Source organism: Zophobas morio, unplaced genomic scaffold (genome assembly GCF_036711695.1).
Source record: "Zophobas morio isolate AGI-343-1 ecotype UQ-CSIRO unplaced genomic scaffold, CSIRO_AGI_Zmor_V1 ptg000451l, whole genome shotgun sequence".
NCBI lineage: Eukaryota > Metazoa > Arthropoda > Insecta > Coleoptera > Tenebrionidae > Zophobas > Zophobas morio.
In genome coordinates this window covers 217,845-232,997 of record NW_026972554.1, presented here as the reverse complement: position 1 = coordinate 232,997, position 15,153 = coordinate 217,845, and the positions used below count along the sequence as shown (strand labels likewise).

The 15,153-nt window shown below is 15.6% G+C and overlaps 1 protein-coding gene across 1 annotated transcript; it reads left to right on the top strand.

Annotated features, from left to right (window-relative positions):
- On the top strand, positions 1-13,357 carry LOC135120938 (pre-mRNA-splicing factor CWC25 homolog). Its single transcript, XM_064045264.1, has 10 exons — positions 1-104; positions 1,147-1,203; positions 1,253-1,343; positions 5,973-6,017; positions 8,522-8,645; positions 10,522-10,662; positions 11,833-11,876; positions 11,953-12,045; positions 12,460-12,612; positions 13,218-13,357. Exons 2-10 carry the CDS (start codon positions 1,168-1,170, stop codon positions 13,355-13,357), a joined length of 867 nt encoding a protein of 288 aa, XP_063901334.1. The 5' UTR covers positions 1-104; positions 1,147-1,167.
- Positions 13,358-15,153: the final 1,796 nt, after the last annotated feature.

Below are 15,153 nucleotides of genomic sequence, written 5' to 3'. Positions count from 1 at the left end.
GGCATCCAACACGTTTGGATAACCAGGAAAAACTTTATTTAAAGGAAAAATTGGCTGCTGAAGAAAAACAAAAAATTGCAGAGCTGCAAAAGGAACGAGAAAAGGTTTTTCTTAAAAATTAAATAACTTTATTGATTGTAAAAATAAGGTTTCATTATTTTTCCTAAAGATTATTATATGAAAACTTAATGCAACACTGTATACTCTAAACTTTTAGTTATAATTTAAAAGTAAACAGAAATTTACTTAGGTAGTATATCAAGATAGATGTTATGTATGTATAGTACTGTGAAATTTTTAAAATAATTAATTAAAGTCAGGAATTTTTGTTATTATAGGCGTTATTATATTAAATTTTAAGTAGTTTTAAAGCTGTTATTATAAATATATTGAATTTAGATTCTTAACAGAAAGTTTTTAAAAAATAATACTTATTGCAATATAGAATTTTATTGAATTTATAAAACGTCTAATAACTTTATTAATTGATAACTATAATTAATTAATTTTAACTTAATAATAAAACTATTTGACCATAATAAATTTTCAAAAGGAGGTAAAAATTGGGTTAAAAAAAAATTAAAATTTTCTGTTATATTTATATCAACTATATTTCTTCTAAATACTATAAATTAAGTTCACCCTCCTGATTTTCTTGCTGTTATGTTAATAATATTAATTATAAATATTTTTAAATATATATTACAATCTTGTTATGGTTTTGTTTTAAAAAACTTTTCATATAATTTTTTTTCAATACTTTGTTTTGAATTTAAAATATGTTATTATATCCGTTTTGGAAAATTTTAAATTTTGTTAAATAAAAATATTTATAATTTTTTTTAATTTATTCTTCTTATATAAATTCTGTTTTAAAGAACTTTTTATATTATATACTATAACTCCTAAATATTTTCGAACTAAATTTACAGTTTTGAGTCGATTTTGGTTTCGTGAAAGTTACTGAATTATTAATTTACAAATATATATATATAATTTCACATTCCAATATGTTGTTATATAAAAAAATTTTTTTCTTCGTTTATATTATTTCTTTTAAATAATTTTAATTAATTCAATTTTTATTTTTTTTATAAAAACTTTTTATATTGTACATTTAATCTCTTATAATTATTAATATGTAAGGAAAGAGAAAAGGAAGAACTTATGCGCACTGCAGTAGATGCTGGTCATCTTAAACAAGTAATTTTTTTTTGTTTTAAAGATAAATTTATAAAAGAAAGTTTTTTAGTTTAATAGACTTGACTGGATTTATCAAGGACCTAATAAAGATGTCAACGCAGAGTTGTACTTATTAGGAAAGCGACTAGACCGTTTGCCTGGTAAAACAAAAAATTTATATAATTATTTTTTATAATAGATTTACACATTAAAATTTTTATTTAGAATAAATTTAAGTTTATTGCAATTTATTACTAAAATTTTAGGGATTTTTAAGTATTTGTAATTTATAAAGAAATAAAATTGTCTTAAAAAAATTAATTTTTTTAGTTTTTATATAATTGAATTTTATGAAAATTAAAAAAAATTGTTTTCAAAGTTTAATAATGTTATTATGAGAAATTCAAAGTATTTACATAAAAATAAAAATGAATCAAAAATAATTTTTTTAGATTTTTCATATTATTTTTAAAAAGTATAATTAAACTGATTTTGAATTTTATTAATATTACTTTAAGAAATTTAGAGTATTAATAATAAAAAAATAAAATAAAGTAATACTGCCTAAAAAAATAATTTTTTAATTTTCTCTCGTTTGTATATAAAAAATTTTAAAAAATTAGAAAAATCTACATAATTGAAATTTATTATCATTATTTAAACAAATTTAAAGTTTTATATATTTAAAAATATAATGAATAACAAATAAAATTATTTTTAAAAAATTAAATTTTTTTCGATTTTTTTATAAATTATTAAAAAAATTTAAAGTATCAAAAATTTATAAATAAAATGGAAGTAAATAAATTGCTTAAAAATAACTTTTTATAAGTTTTTATATAAAAATTTTAAATTATTAAAAATTAAGACGATAGAAATTTAAAGTTTTATAAATTTTAAAATATAATGGAAAACACATAAGCAAATAAAATTGTTTATAAAAATAATTAATAGTTTCGGATTTTTTTTATAAATTTCTAAGAAATTCAAAGTACTTATAATTTATAAAGAAATATATGGAAATGCTTAAAAAAAATAAAATGTTTAATCTCTTTACATTATTTGTGTACAGAAATTTATTAAATTAAAAAATTGAGGCAACTGAAATGTATTATTATTATTATTTTAACAAATTTAAAGTTTTAAAAATAAAAAATAAAATGGAAAAAAAAATAAAATAGTAAATAGAATTAATTAATTTTTTGGTATAATTTTTTCAAATTTATAATGCAAAATTTAAAAAATAATTAAAAACAATTTATAATTTGAATTTATTTTCACTTTTTTTATTCTAAATTTACAATAATATGAAAAAATTAATTTTTTCTCTATAAATTTATAATCTAGATTTACAAAAATGTATAAAAATGTTTAATTATCTTAAATATCTTTAACTTATATTTACCTTTTTAACAAATTTAGAGTTTTCTTAATTTTTTTAAAACGAAAAGTCAATAAATTCTTTAAAAAAAAATTGTTTTATTAGATTTTTTATAATTTTTTAGATAATCAATTATCTTAAATTAATTTTTACTTTTTTTTTAACAATAAACTTAAAAATGAAATGAAAATCAAATTAATAGTATAAGTTATTAAAAATTGATAAAATCATTAATTATCTAAACTATTTTTTATTCAAAGTATTATTAATTATAAACTGAAATAAATATTAAAAGCAATTTATTTTTGTTGAATAAAATCTAAAAACAGAAATTAATAAATTTATAAAGAAAAATAAAGCGTTTGCTTTATGTTATTATTTTTTTAACAAATTATAATGAACCATATATAGTAATGTAATGAATAAATTATTATTTAATAACAAAATAAACAAAAATAATTTATAAATATAAAATAAGAAAAATTAAAATAAAACTCTAAAATGCTAAAGATCAAAATAATAATTATAACTGAAAATATTAAATAAAAATAATAAATTAATAATATTTATACATTAGAAAAAAAAATTTTTAAGATAATGAAAATTTTTTATTTGACAAATTAAAGTATTATCAATTGAACAAAATATTAAAAATATTGCATTTGACATTTTTGAAAAAAAACATTTTTTTTTCATTTCTAATAAATTTTTAAATTTGTAATTCTAAAATTTTAAAAAAATTTAGACATTTTGCAATTTATTATCAAAATCAATAAATTCAATTAAAAAAATTTGATTTTATAATAAATTAGAAATTATTAGAAATAATTAAGACAATTGCAATATATATATTATTTAAACATTATTTTAAAGTATCAAAAATAAACCATAAAATCAATATAATTATTAATGTTTAAAAATTATAAATCCTTTGATTTTGATTTTTATAATAAATTTATAAATTTAAAATTTTATAAACTAATAAAAAAAGTCAAGAGAAATTCATTAATTTTTTTTAACAATTTTTTAAGTAATAAAAGTTTAATAATAAAATGAAGCAATAATAAAACCGACTTAAATAATTTTTTTATCTTAATCATAATAATAATTATATAAATTTTTATATTTGCCAATTATAATAAAAGCGATTTATTTTTTTTATTATTTTTAAATTTTTTAAAATTGTATTAAATACAAATAAAATAAAAAAACAAATAACAAATTAAATTTTTTTTTAATTAATAATTAATTTATTAATTGCAAATTATTAAATTTACAAAGATATTAAAAAAAAATCAAAAATATAAAACTAATTGAGACTATCGCAATTTGTTATTTTTTTAAAAGTAATAAAAAGTTATTTATTAAATGAAGAACAAATAAGAAAAACATTGGGTATTTGGATTTTTATTTAATAATAAATTTATTGTTTTATAATTTACTTATAGCAATAAAAATTATGAAGCCATTCTTTTATTATAAAAACCTGAAGATTATTTTTTAAAAAAATTAACATTTGCAAAATATAAAAATACTTTAGACAGTTAAATTTTTTTTTATTTTTTATTAAGTAAATAAAAAATTATTATTTAAACTAAAAACAAATAAAATTGACTTTAAACAATAATTTTCGGTTATTATTAAAAAATAGAGTTATGTTAAATTTATTTATAATAATCAAAAATAATTAGACAGTTCTTTTGTTATAAAAAACTTGAAGGTTTCAAGAAATTCAAACATTTTCAATAGATAAAAATAATTAAGACAATTGCAACTTATAATTTATTTTTATAGTAATTAAAAGTTATTAATTAATTAAAAACAAATAGAATTGACCAAAAAAAATTCGATTTTTTGTAATACCATTATTATTATTTTAATACTTTTTTAATATTTTTTTTTAAAATTAAGGAAATTGCTTTTGTGGTTATTAACTTAGATTTACAAAAATTCAACATTTTTGCAAATTATATAAATACTTACGACAATTGCAATTTATAAGTTTGTTTGAAGCAATAATAAAATTATAAAACTGACTTTAAAAAAAATTTTTTTTTGATTTATACTATATAAAAAATTTATTGTCTTAACTTTTTTTTTTTCTTCAAAATTGCAACTTTTTGTTATTTTTAAAATTTTTCATGAAATTGAATTTTTTTTTAACTTTTACTAAATAATTAATTATTAGAAATTCTATTGATTTTGTTATTAAAAAAAGCTTTTAAAAAAAATTTTCTAATTAGAATTTTTTTTTAATTTATATAAATTTTACTTCAGTTTAATAATAGTCATAATAAAAAGTTGATATTATTAATATTATTAAATTATGTTCGCTACATTAACTGTTATTATTATTAAATAACTTAACACGTTTTTCTTAATATTTTCATACCATTATTTTTTTAGCCTCTAAAAGTTATAAAAACTCTTCATTATTATAAATACATTAAGTATTAAAAATCATAAATATAGTAATTACTATTTAAAAAGATTATATTTTGCTTAGAAGAAAAGTTTATTTCTATAACAATAATTATAGTAATATATAATTTTTTAAATATATTGATATTTTATTTTGCTTTTGAAATTGGAATAACTTTTTATTTTAATCAAAAAATATATTAGTAATTGATATTATAAAAAATTTTTTATAAATACAATTTATTATGCTAATAACAAATATTTACTCTAATAAGAGTTATTATGTATATTTATAATTTTATTAAGATATCATATTAAATTTTATGGCTTAATAAATTAAAATAAATTTGTTATAATAAATTTGTATGTAATTAAATAATAATTTTCTTTTAAATAATATTAATTATGCTTAAAAAATATTTATTTATTGATAATTATAATCTTCTTAATATATTTATATTATCTTTCTGACTTTAAGCATTAATTTTATAATTCTTTTTTTTGAATAATATTAATTATGATTGTAGAAAATATTTAATTAAAAATAATATAAGATATATTTATATTATTATTACGCGTATACTATTATTCGTAACGACATCATTTTTATATAAAAAGTTTATTTGTTGCACTATATATATGATTATTATGTACCAAATGTATACACTTTTAGCATTTATATAAATATTTGTTAAAAGTAACTATTTTAATGTATTATATAATAAAACACATAAGAAAGGATACTGTTTATATATTATATATATATAAAAAAAGAAACTTATTTTTTTATATACTAATAAATTAACTTTTATAAAAAGACTTTTAACTCATTATAATAACCAGAAGTTTTTACTTAGAAAACGTTGAAATTTATATTATGTTTTGATATATTATAACAAATATTATATCTTCTTTAATATTAAAAATATAATTTATTTAAGCAAACTATCTTATTTAACTTTTATATATAATTTATAAACTTTTACAGGCGATAAATCTACAAATGAGCCACTTATAAACAGCGAGCTTCCCGGTATTTCCCATATAAACTTTTCAAAACTCTTGATTACCCCTTTTTTTTAACAGATTTTTAATAATATGAAAATAATACTTATAATATATAAACTTTTTTTATTACTGCTAATTTTTTTTTAATTTATTATAAATTATCTTTTAATAAAAAATAATTATAATAGATTTTTATTAATAAGAAACTAATTTTTATTATGTCCAATTTTTTTTTAACTACTTTTTAATTTTTTATTTTTTACAAATTACTCTTTTGTAGTTGATATATTATAAGAGAATATTTATAATATACAAATTTTTATAATAACAGCGTTATTAACAATTTAATTATAAATATTTATTAGTGAGGAAAAAATATTTCTAAGAACAAACTTTTATGAAAGAATGTTTGAAAGTTTATTATATTGAATAAATAAATTTTATATTTTTTTATATAATGATATTTTTTTGTTAGATAAAACTATATAATATTTAAATATATCAAAAAAATATATTTTAACTTTTATTATTTGTCTTTTGCACTTTTTATTATTATTATTAATATATTATAAAATTAAAATAAAAAAAATTAAAAAAATAAAAAAAATAGTTATCAGTTAATTAAGAGCGTCCAAATAACTGAATGCTTACAATTATTATCATTTTTTTTATTTATTATTATTTTGAATGTTGAGAATTTTTTATTTTATTATGAATATATATTTATAAGATTTTGTTACTGAAAGTTTTTATACATAATAATAAACAAATTGTTATAAGTATTTTTTCGAGTGTTACTAAACCCCACAGCTTCCTTTGGAAATTTTTTTATGAAAGTAGTTAATAAATTTTAATATATTTATTTTTTGACTCGAAAATATTTAATAATTAATACAGCTTTAATGACATTTTGAAAATTCTGTTAATAAAAAATATCTAAAAATATTAAGTAATAATAACTTTAATGAGACCATATAATTTTGTATTATAAACTTTTTTATAAACAACGAAAGGAACATAATGAGTGTATTAAAAAATTATAATAATTGAAGTATGATTGGTTTAAATAATTGGTCCACGTGGCTGTGCTGGAGCGAATGTTAATAGTGTATTAATAGCACATAAATCGCTGAATTATTATTATGTTTAACACTATTATTATCACAATATTTATTATTAATATTATTAATTAATTAAAATAATTGAAATTTATTATTAATTTTGTTATTATTTCTATTTTTATTATTATTATTATTATTATTATTATTATTATTATTATTATTATTATTATTATTATTATTATTATTATTATTATTATTATTATTATTATTATTATTATTATTATACTATTATTATCATTATCATTAAATTATTATACTTATTACTTCTACTATTTTTTTTAAATGTTACCATTATTAATCAATTACATTATTATTTTTCTTGTGTTTATCATTATTATTTTTATTCTATTATTATTTTCTTAGTAATATTATACTGTTTATTATTCCTTTTCTTACCTTTACTAGTATTATTACTATTTTTCATTTAGTTTATTATTATTAATTAATACTATTACTATTATTATTATTAACTATTATTATATTATTACTATTATACTTTATATTTTGTTTATCATTAAAATAAATACTTATACCATTTATTAATGATACTAATATTATATTTCTTAAGTTTATTATTTCATATAAAATTTTTTACTATTATTATTTGTATTATAATAAAACTATTATATATGTACTATTATTCTAGTAAAATTATTACTATTTTTTTATTTTTTTATTATATAAATATTACTATTATTATATGTCCTATATTAATTGTTTTCTAAAAATAATTATTAAATTTCTCTTTTCTTATTATTATTTCAATATATCTTCACTATCATTATTATGTAACTAATACTATTATATTTATTTTTATTTTTTATAAATTTTATTATATATTAACTATCATATTTATAAATATTACTTTTAATTATGTTTACCTTTATTTTTTATCAATACCTTATTATTATTACTGTGCTTATTATATTTTATTATTATCCTTATTTTTTTACTGTTTATATTTTTTATAGCTACTAATATTATTATATATGTATTATCTCTTTAATAACTATTATTAATACTTTATCTCAATATCATTTTTGATGAATACTATTATTTTAATATAATTATTAGTTATATAAATTTTATTATAATATTTATTTTGTTTTTTTTATTAATATTAATTTATAAGGTTTCCTTATTATTTTTTATCGTATATAAATTATTACTATTTTTATCTCTCTTATGTTTATTCTTATTTTTTATAAATTATTTATTATTGCATATACTTTTATAATATTTATTATTATTTTTCATATAATATTTTTCTTAGTACTCTATATTTTTTATGAGGTTCTACTTTTCTCCTTCCATGAATAATTTTTATTATATATATTATCATTTTATATCAATATTTTTCGTTCTTTTCTTATTTTCTTTTAATATTCTTTTTTATATATATTTTTAGGCTCTACTTTTTCTCCAGCAACCAACACTATTGATTTGGCTTCTAAAATAAGAGACGATCCTTTATTTCTTATAAAACAGCGTAAGAAAATTGCTTTAAAAGAAATTTTGAAGAACCCAATAAAGTGAGGATTTACAGAATTATTATTTTGGGTTTTTTTTGTATTTTTTTATATTAATTATTATTATTTCTAAAACTTTTTGCTTATTAAATTTTATTTTTGTATTTACTATTAATTGTAATATTATTTGCATGTTATTTATTTTTCTTTATTTATTATTAGTATTAGTTTATATTTTATTTTATATTTTATTATTATTATTTCTTTATATTATTTATATTTTTTATTATATTTATATTATAATCATTTTTTTTAAATTTTTGTATTTTTTATTATTATTTTATTATTTGCATATTATTATTATTTGTTTATATTATTTTTATATTTTATTATATATATGACTTTTTCTTAGATTATTTATATATTATTTCTTGTTATTATGATTTGTTTATATTATTTTACGTATCTTCCTAAACTTTTTATAATTTTTTGATATGATATCATTATCACCATGTTTATATTATTTATCTTTTTTTATTATTTCCCTCATATTTATATTCTATTATTACACTTCGTTTATATTATTTTTAGTATTTGTTTATTCATATTATTATTTGTTATCTTTTTATATTATTTTCATATGATTATAATTATTTTGTTAATCTTATTGGTTTTATTCTCATATTAAAATTTTTTTATTAATATTTTTGGTTTATATTATTATTTATATTTTATAATGGTTTTGTCTATATTATTTTTATTATTATTATTTTCGTTTATATCCATATTATTTATATATTATTTTTATTGTTTTATTTATATTTTATTATATATTGTTTGTATTATATTATTTATTATTATTTTGTGTGTTTTATTTATTTTTACTATTATTTTTTGTTTATATATATTTAGTATTTTTTTTATATATCATTATTTTTGTTAAATAACTATTTTTATATTATTACTATAATTTGTTAACGTTACTTTATATATAATGTTTTTATTGGTTTATACAATATCTATATTATTTTATTTGTTAGTTTTATTTATTTATTACCATTTTTTTTTATTTATAATATTAATATTTTTTGTTCAGTTTTTATATTTTAATATTTTTGTTAAATAATTATTTCTTTCATACTATCTTTTTATTATTACTGTATTTTGTTAATGTTTTTTTTATTTATTATTATTTTAATATTTTATTTTGCTATAATATACATTTTTTATATTATTTATATTCATTAATATTTTTATTAATATATATTTATTTTTATATATTTTATTATTTTTTGTTAACTAATTTTATATATTTTTTATATTCATATTGTTACTAAATTTTTTTATATTTATATTACTATTATTTTTGGGTTTATATTTATTTTAGTATTATTTTCATATTTTATTATTATTATAAATATTAATATTTAATTTCTTATTTTAATACTTCTATTGATTTTTCAATATATTCTTCATTCATTTATATAATATTTATTATTATTAATATTAATATTATTATTATTATTATTATTATTATTATTATTATTATTATCACTATCATTATTATTATTATTATCACTATCATTATTATTATTGTTTTGTTTTTACTATTTCCATCTTTTAATAGTATTTTTCGTGTTTATTATTTTTTATTATATTATGTTTTGTTTGTATTACTTTATATGTTACTATTATCTTTTATAATATTTTATATATATTATTATATATTTTATTTTTATTATAATATTTTAAATTTGTTATAAATTTACTCTACTAAATTTGTTTTCTACTTGTGTATATGCTTATTTTATTAATAATTATTTATTTATTACTATTATTATTATTTTAGTATATTTATTTCCATTATATTTTTTTTTATCATCTAACTTTTTTATGTAATGCTATAGTAATACTAATAATTATTACATTTTTAAAATAGACTCGCTCAGCTAAAACGCTCATTGGGTCTTGAAGACACTAAAAAAAAGGACCTTAAATCAAAAAAATCTCGAAAAATAAAGTCAGCAGTGAAGAACGAGAAAACCCACGTGACTCCCGAGGATTTGACACCACCCCACAGGTGGATCTTATTTTAACTACTAATCTATGATTGGTTAAGAGTATTTGATTTTTTATATTAGCCTATTAAGTGATTGGCTGGCTATTAAATTTTTTTAACGTAATTGGATAAATTATATTTTTTAAAAATACTTATTTACCTCACACGTTATATAAAAATAAAAGTTAAATAAACTTTAATTAACATTTAAAAAAAAAATTTATATATGAACACTAAAACTTTTTGTTATCGTAAACTTAATATTTGTTATTATAAAATCCCAAAGGAAAAGTCCTGATACTTTGTAATAAGATTATTATTCTGTATTATATTACTATTTTATATTAATAATATTTACTTTTTCTATATATTATATAAAATCTATATTTTTAACTATAAAACTTTAAAAGAAAAGTTTATTTTTTTTATGTTATATTATTATTTTATATTTATAATGTAGTAAAATCTATATTTTTATTATAAAACTTTTAAAAGAAAAGGTTTTATACAATAAAAAAATTATTCCTATTATATTATATAATAATTTTATAATTATAATATTTACTTTTTTATATTTTAGACAAAGTTTTTGTTTATATAATAAAACTTTAAAAGAAAAGTTTTAATAAAAAATATTATTTTTATTTTATTTTAATAACATATTAAAATTTTTATGAGTATTATAAAAATTAAAGAGAAAAGTTTTAATACTTTAAAAAAAATTATTTCTACTATATTATATTGTTTTAATGAATATTAATATTTTACATATAATTATAAAATTTTAATAGAAAAGTAGTAAAAAGTTTTTTTATAGTATTATACTATTCAATGAAAGACAACCCAACTTTATTATTTTTTTATATATATATTTTACTTTTTATAATATTTTATATTTAATATTATAAATGGATTTTATATTTGATTTGTATAAAAACTATTAAAAAAAAATTTTTAATTTTTCTTGTATATTTTTATAGGTTTTTTAATAAATTCACTAGTTTACATTATTTTAATATTTATTATGAAATATAAAAATTTTTTATTCATTATTTAGAAAGAAAAATATTTTTAACATTATTTTTACTTTTAATAATAATTTTTTTTCTTATTGTTATAAAAAAAAAATTTATATTTTTATTGCTTTTCCTTTTTAATTTAGAATATTAACACTTTACTTATTACTATCAGCTCCTCTAACAAATCAGCAACTCGTTATTCAAAACTGCCCTTTGGTTTATTTTTATTATTATAAAAAATATATTTGAGTCATTATTATTTGTATTGTTATTTTCATTATTATTATTGAAGGTTTAACTCTTAGAGGACAGGATTTTAATGAGAAAGAAGAAGCAACAAAACCTATTATAATTAAGGAAAAGGAAAAGAAATTTATTAGAAGAGGTACTACTAAATCACTGACGCTGATAATAATAATTTTATTAATTATAATTGTAACTATATAATAGAAATATCAATAATAAATAATTATTTTTATAAAATTATTATGATGATACTATAATTATTAATAGCATTTTTTATTGCTACTGAAAATATTAATATATAGAAGACCAAAAGTAATAATATTTTATACTGATATATAATAAAAGTTTAAAAAAGTATATTAGATAGTAATAATTTCTTATTGGCACTTTGACTGTTACTATAATTAATAATTATTATTTTTAACTTCTTTTATACGATTTAAGTGTAATATTACTAATAATTAGATTAAAAAAGTAATACTGATTATATTTTTATTACATATGATAAATGTTGTAATAAGAAGATTATCATAATTAATAAAAATAATATGAGGGCCATACATACCCCCAAAGTTATCTGCTGAAGAAAAGGAAAAAGAATACGAATCATTAAAAAGAAATGCAGAGTGGGCCAGTGAGCAACGAGAAAAGAGAATAAAAGAACTCGAAAGAAAAGAATTAAAAGAAATTTTACGCGAAACTTCAGGTTTTTTAGAAAAAAGTTATACATAAGTTATTTTTTTTTAGAAAAAAAATGGTGTTCTGAGTAAAACAATTTTACGTCGAATGTTGTCTAGTGCGTCAGTGGAAAGTTCTACACCACCAAAAAATTGTTAAATTTCGGTTTTAATAAAACTTGTTTATTAAGAAAATTTTATAATGATTGAGACTTTTATATTTATATACAAAAAGTTATATTAATAGTTTGAAAGTTTTTAAAACCATTAAAATTTAATGGATATGTTTCTTATGCATTATAGGAGGGTTTTTAGCCACTAACTAATTGTTTAATTTTTTAAAATAATCTTTATATCAAATTTTATAATAAATTTTTAATAAAAAGTTAATAAAAAGTTAATAAAAAGTTAATAATAATTATTATAAATTACATTTTTATAATAAAAAGGTTTAATTTTTTTTTATATAAATTATATTATTTTAATAGTAAAAATTTTACAAGTATTACTATTACATTAAGTTTTTAGTATTTTTAGATTAAAAATTTAATTATTGTTTTTATTATTATTATTATAAATTTTACTATTTTTATAGTAAAATTTTTTTTGTCTACTCTTACCGTATTGTTCGCAGATATTTCGAAAGCGAAATTTTTAAAACAAGTTAAACGTGAAGCGGCTTTTGAGATTAGCTTAAAAGAACGAATCAGTCGCAATAAATATTCTAATCAGCGAATCAGAAATAATAGTGAAAGCAACTTTATAAAAAGGTGAATAGTTATAAAAATATTATTTTTAATAAAAGTTGGGAAGTTTCTTTTTATTTTAATAAGTTTATTTTATTATAATATAGAATTCAACTTTAGAAAAACTATAAAAAAGTTATCAAGAAGTTATAATAATAATATTAAAAGGAACTTTAAAAAAAAGTAAACTTTATAATATAGAATATAATATTATAATAAAGTTTCTAATAAAAAGAAAAAGTATTTAAAAGTATATAATAATTATAAAAGGGGCTTTCAAAGAAAGTAAACTTTTAATATAAATCTAATTATAAAAAATTACTTAAAATGTTACTTATTAAAGTTTATATATAAAATAATACTACTAATGAAAAGTTATCAATAAATAATATATAGGCAAATGGTACTTATTAAAGTTTAAATATAAAATATTATTACTAACATGTTAATAAAAGTTATTAATAAATAATTTATATAAAACTTTTATAAATTATTTTTATACAAGCGAAATGTTAAGATTTATGTTTTTTATTTTAAAGTTACTATGAAATTATTAACTTATATAAAGTTTATATATTTGCTTAACAAAAGTTTATTATATTTTATAATGAATTTTTAAAAGTTGATATTTTTCTAATCATATTTATATAATCTCATTTCAATTATTAATAACTTTTTACATACAAAACTGCATATTTTTTAAAAATCTGAAAACTATTTTTTGGTAACAGCTTTAAAATTGTATCCTTTTAGGATTTTATTTGACCTTTTATTTTAACTTTCATTGACCTTCAAGCTTGCGTAAGGATAACATGTATTTCTCCCCCAATCTATGTTCAGGATGAACAGCACATATCCAATTACCTTTCAGCGTTAAAAATTAAGTTTAGTTTTCGAGCTACTTCCCAGGGCTGCTCATATGAAATCTTAGAGCGCCATTCCGTTTATATATTACAGTGTTATGCCAACTTTAGAAATCTTTATATTAGTTGAAAGAATTAATAAGTAACTTTTCGTAGGAAAAAAAAGAGTCGTTAAAGGATATAAGAGACGTCACTTTTTAGAAAAGTGAAATATATTAGTGAAGCCAAAATACTTGTGATTTATACCAATAAAAAATAAAAAATTTTAGAAAAAAATTCTTTAATAAGTTTTACTTAAAGTTACTGTGCGCATGAAATTAGAAAAAAACTTTTAACAGCTGATAATTGATCGCCTCCTCCCCACCTCCCTTTCAACCAAGTTATCTTCGACCAGTTTAGAAATTCTTATCTATGTAAAGCATGCGCGTCTAAGCAAAAAACTGCTGTTAAGACTAATAACCTTACGAGTCAAAGTAATTTTGATGAACAGTAAGGAAGCCAATGTGCGTAAAAGTAAGAGCTGTAAGGAATGAGGTGAATCGGTTAAAATAAAAATAACGCAGTACCCGTTTAAAGCGAAAATTCACCTATTGAAGCGCAAAACAATATAATTGAAATATTGAATCTAAAAACCTATCACTTACCTACTCGTTAGTTAATAAGCGCTTTAGCTTTAACCAAAAAACAATAAAAAATAACGTATATACATAACGAAGAGAGGTAAGTTTGGTAGAAAAGAGTTTAACAATACTAAATACTATAATTTTAAACCGTAAAGTAGTGTGCGTATTTTGTTAAGAAGCTAATTATTAAACGTGCAATACCCAAATTGTATTATTTTTAAACATATTTATATATTGCGCAATTGTAGAGTATGCTTTAAAATATTGGCTTGCACATCGGATATACATAAAAAAAACTATTAAGTAAAAAAAAATTCTTTAAAGTTTCTAGCGAAAAT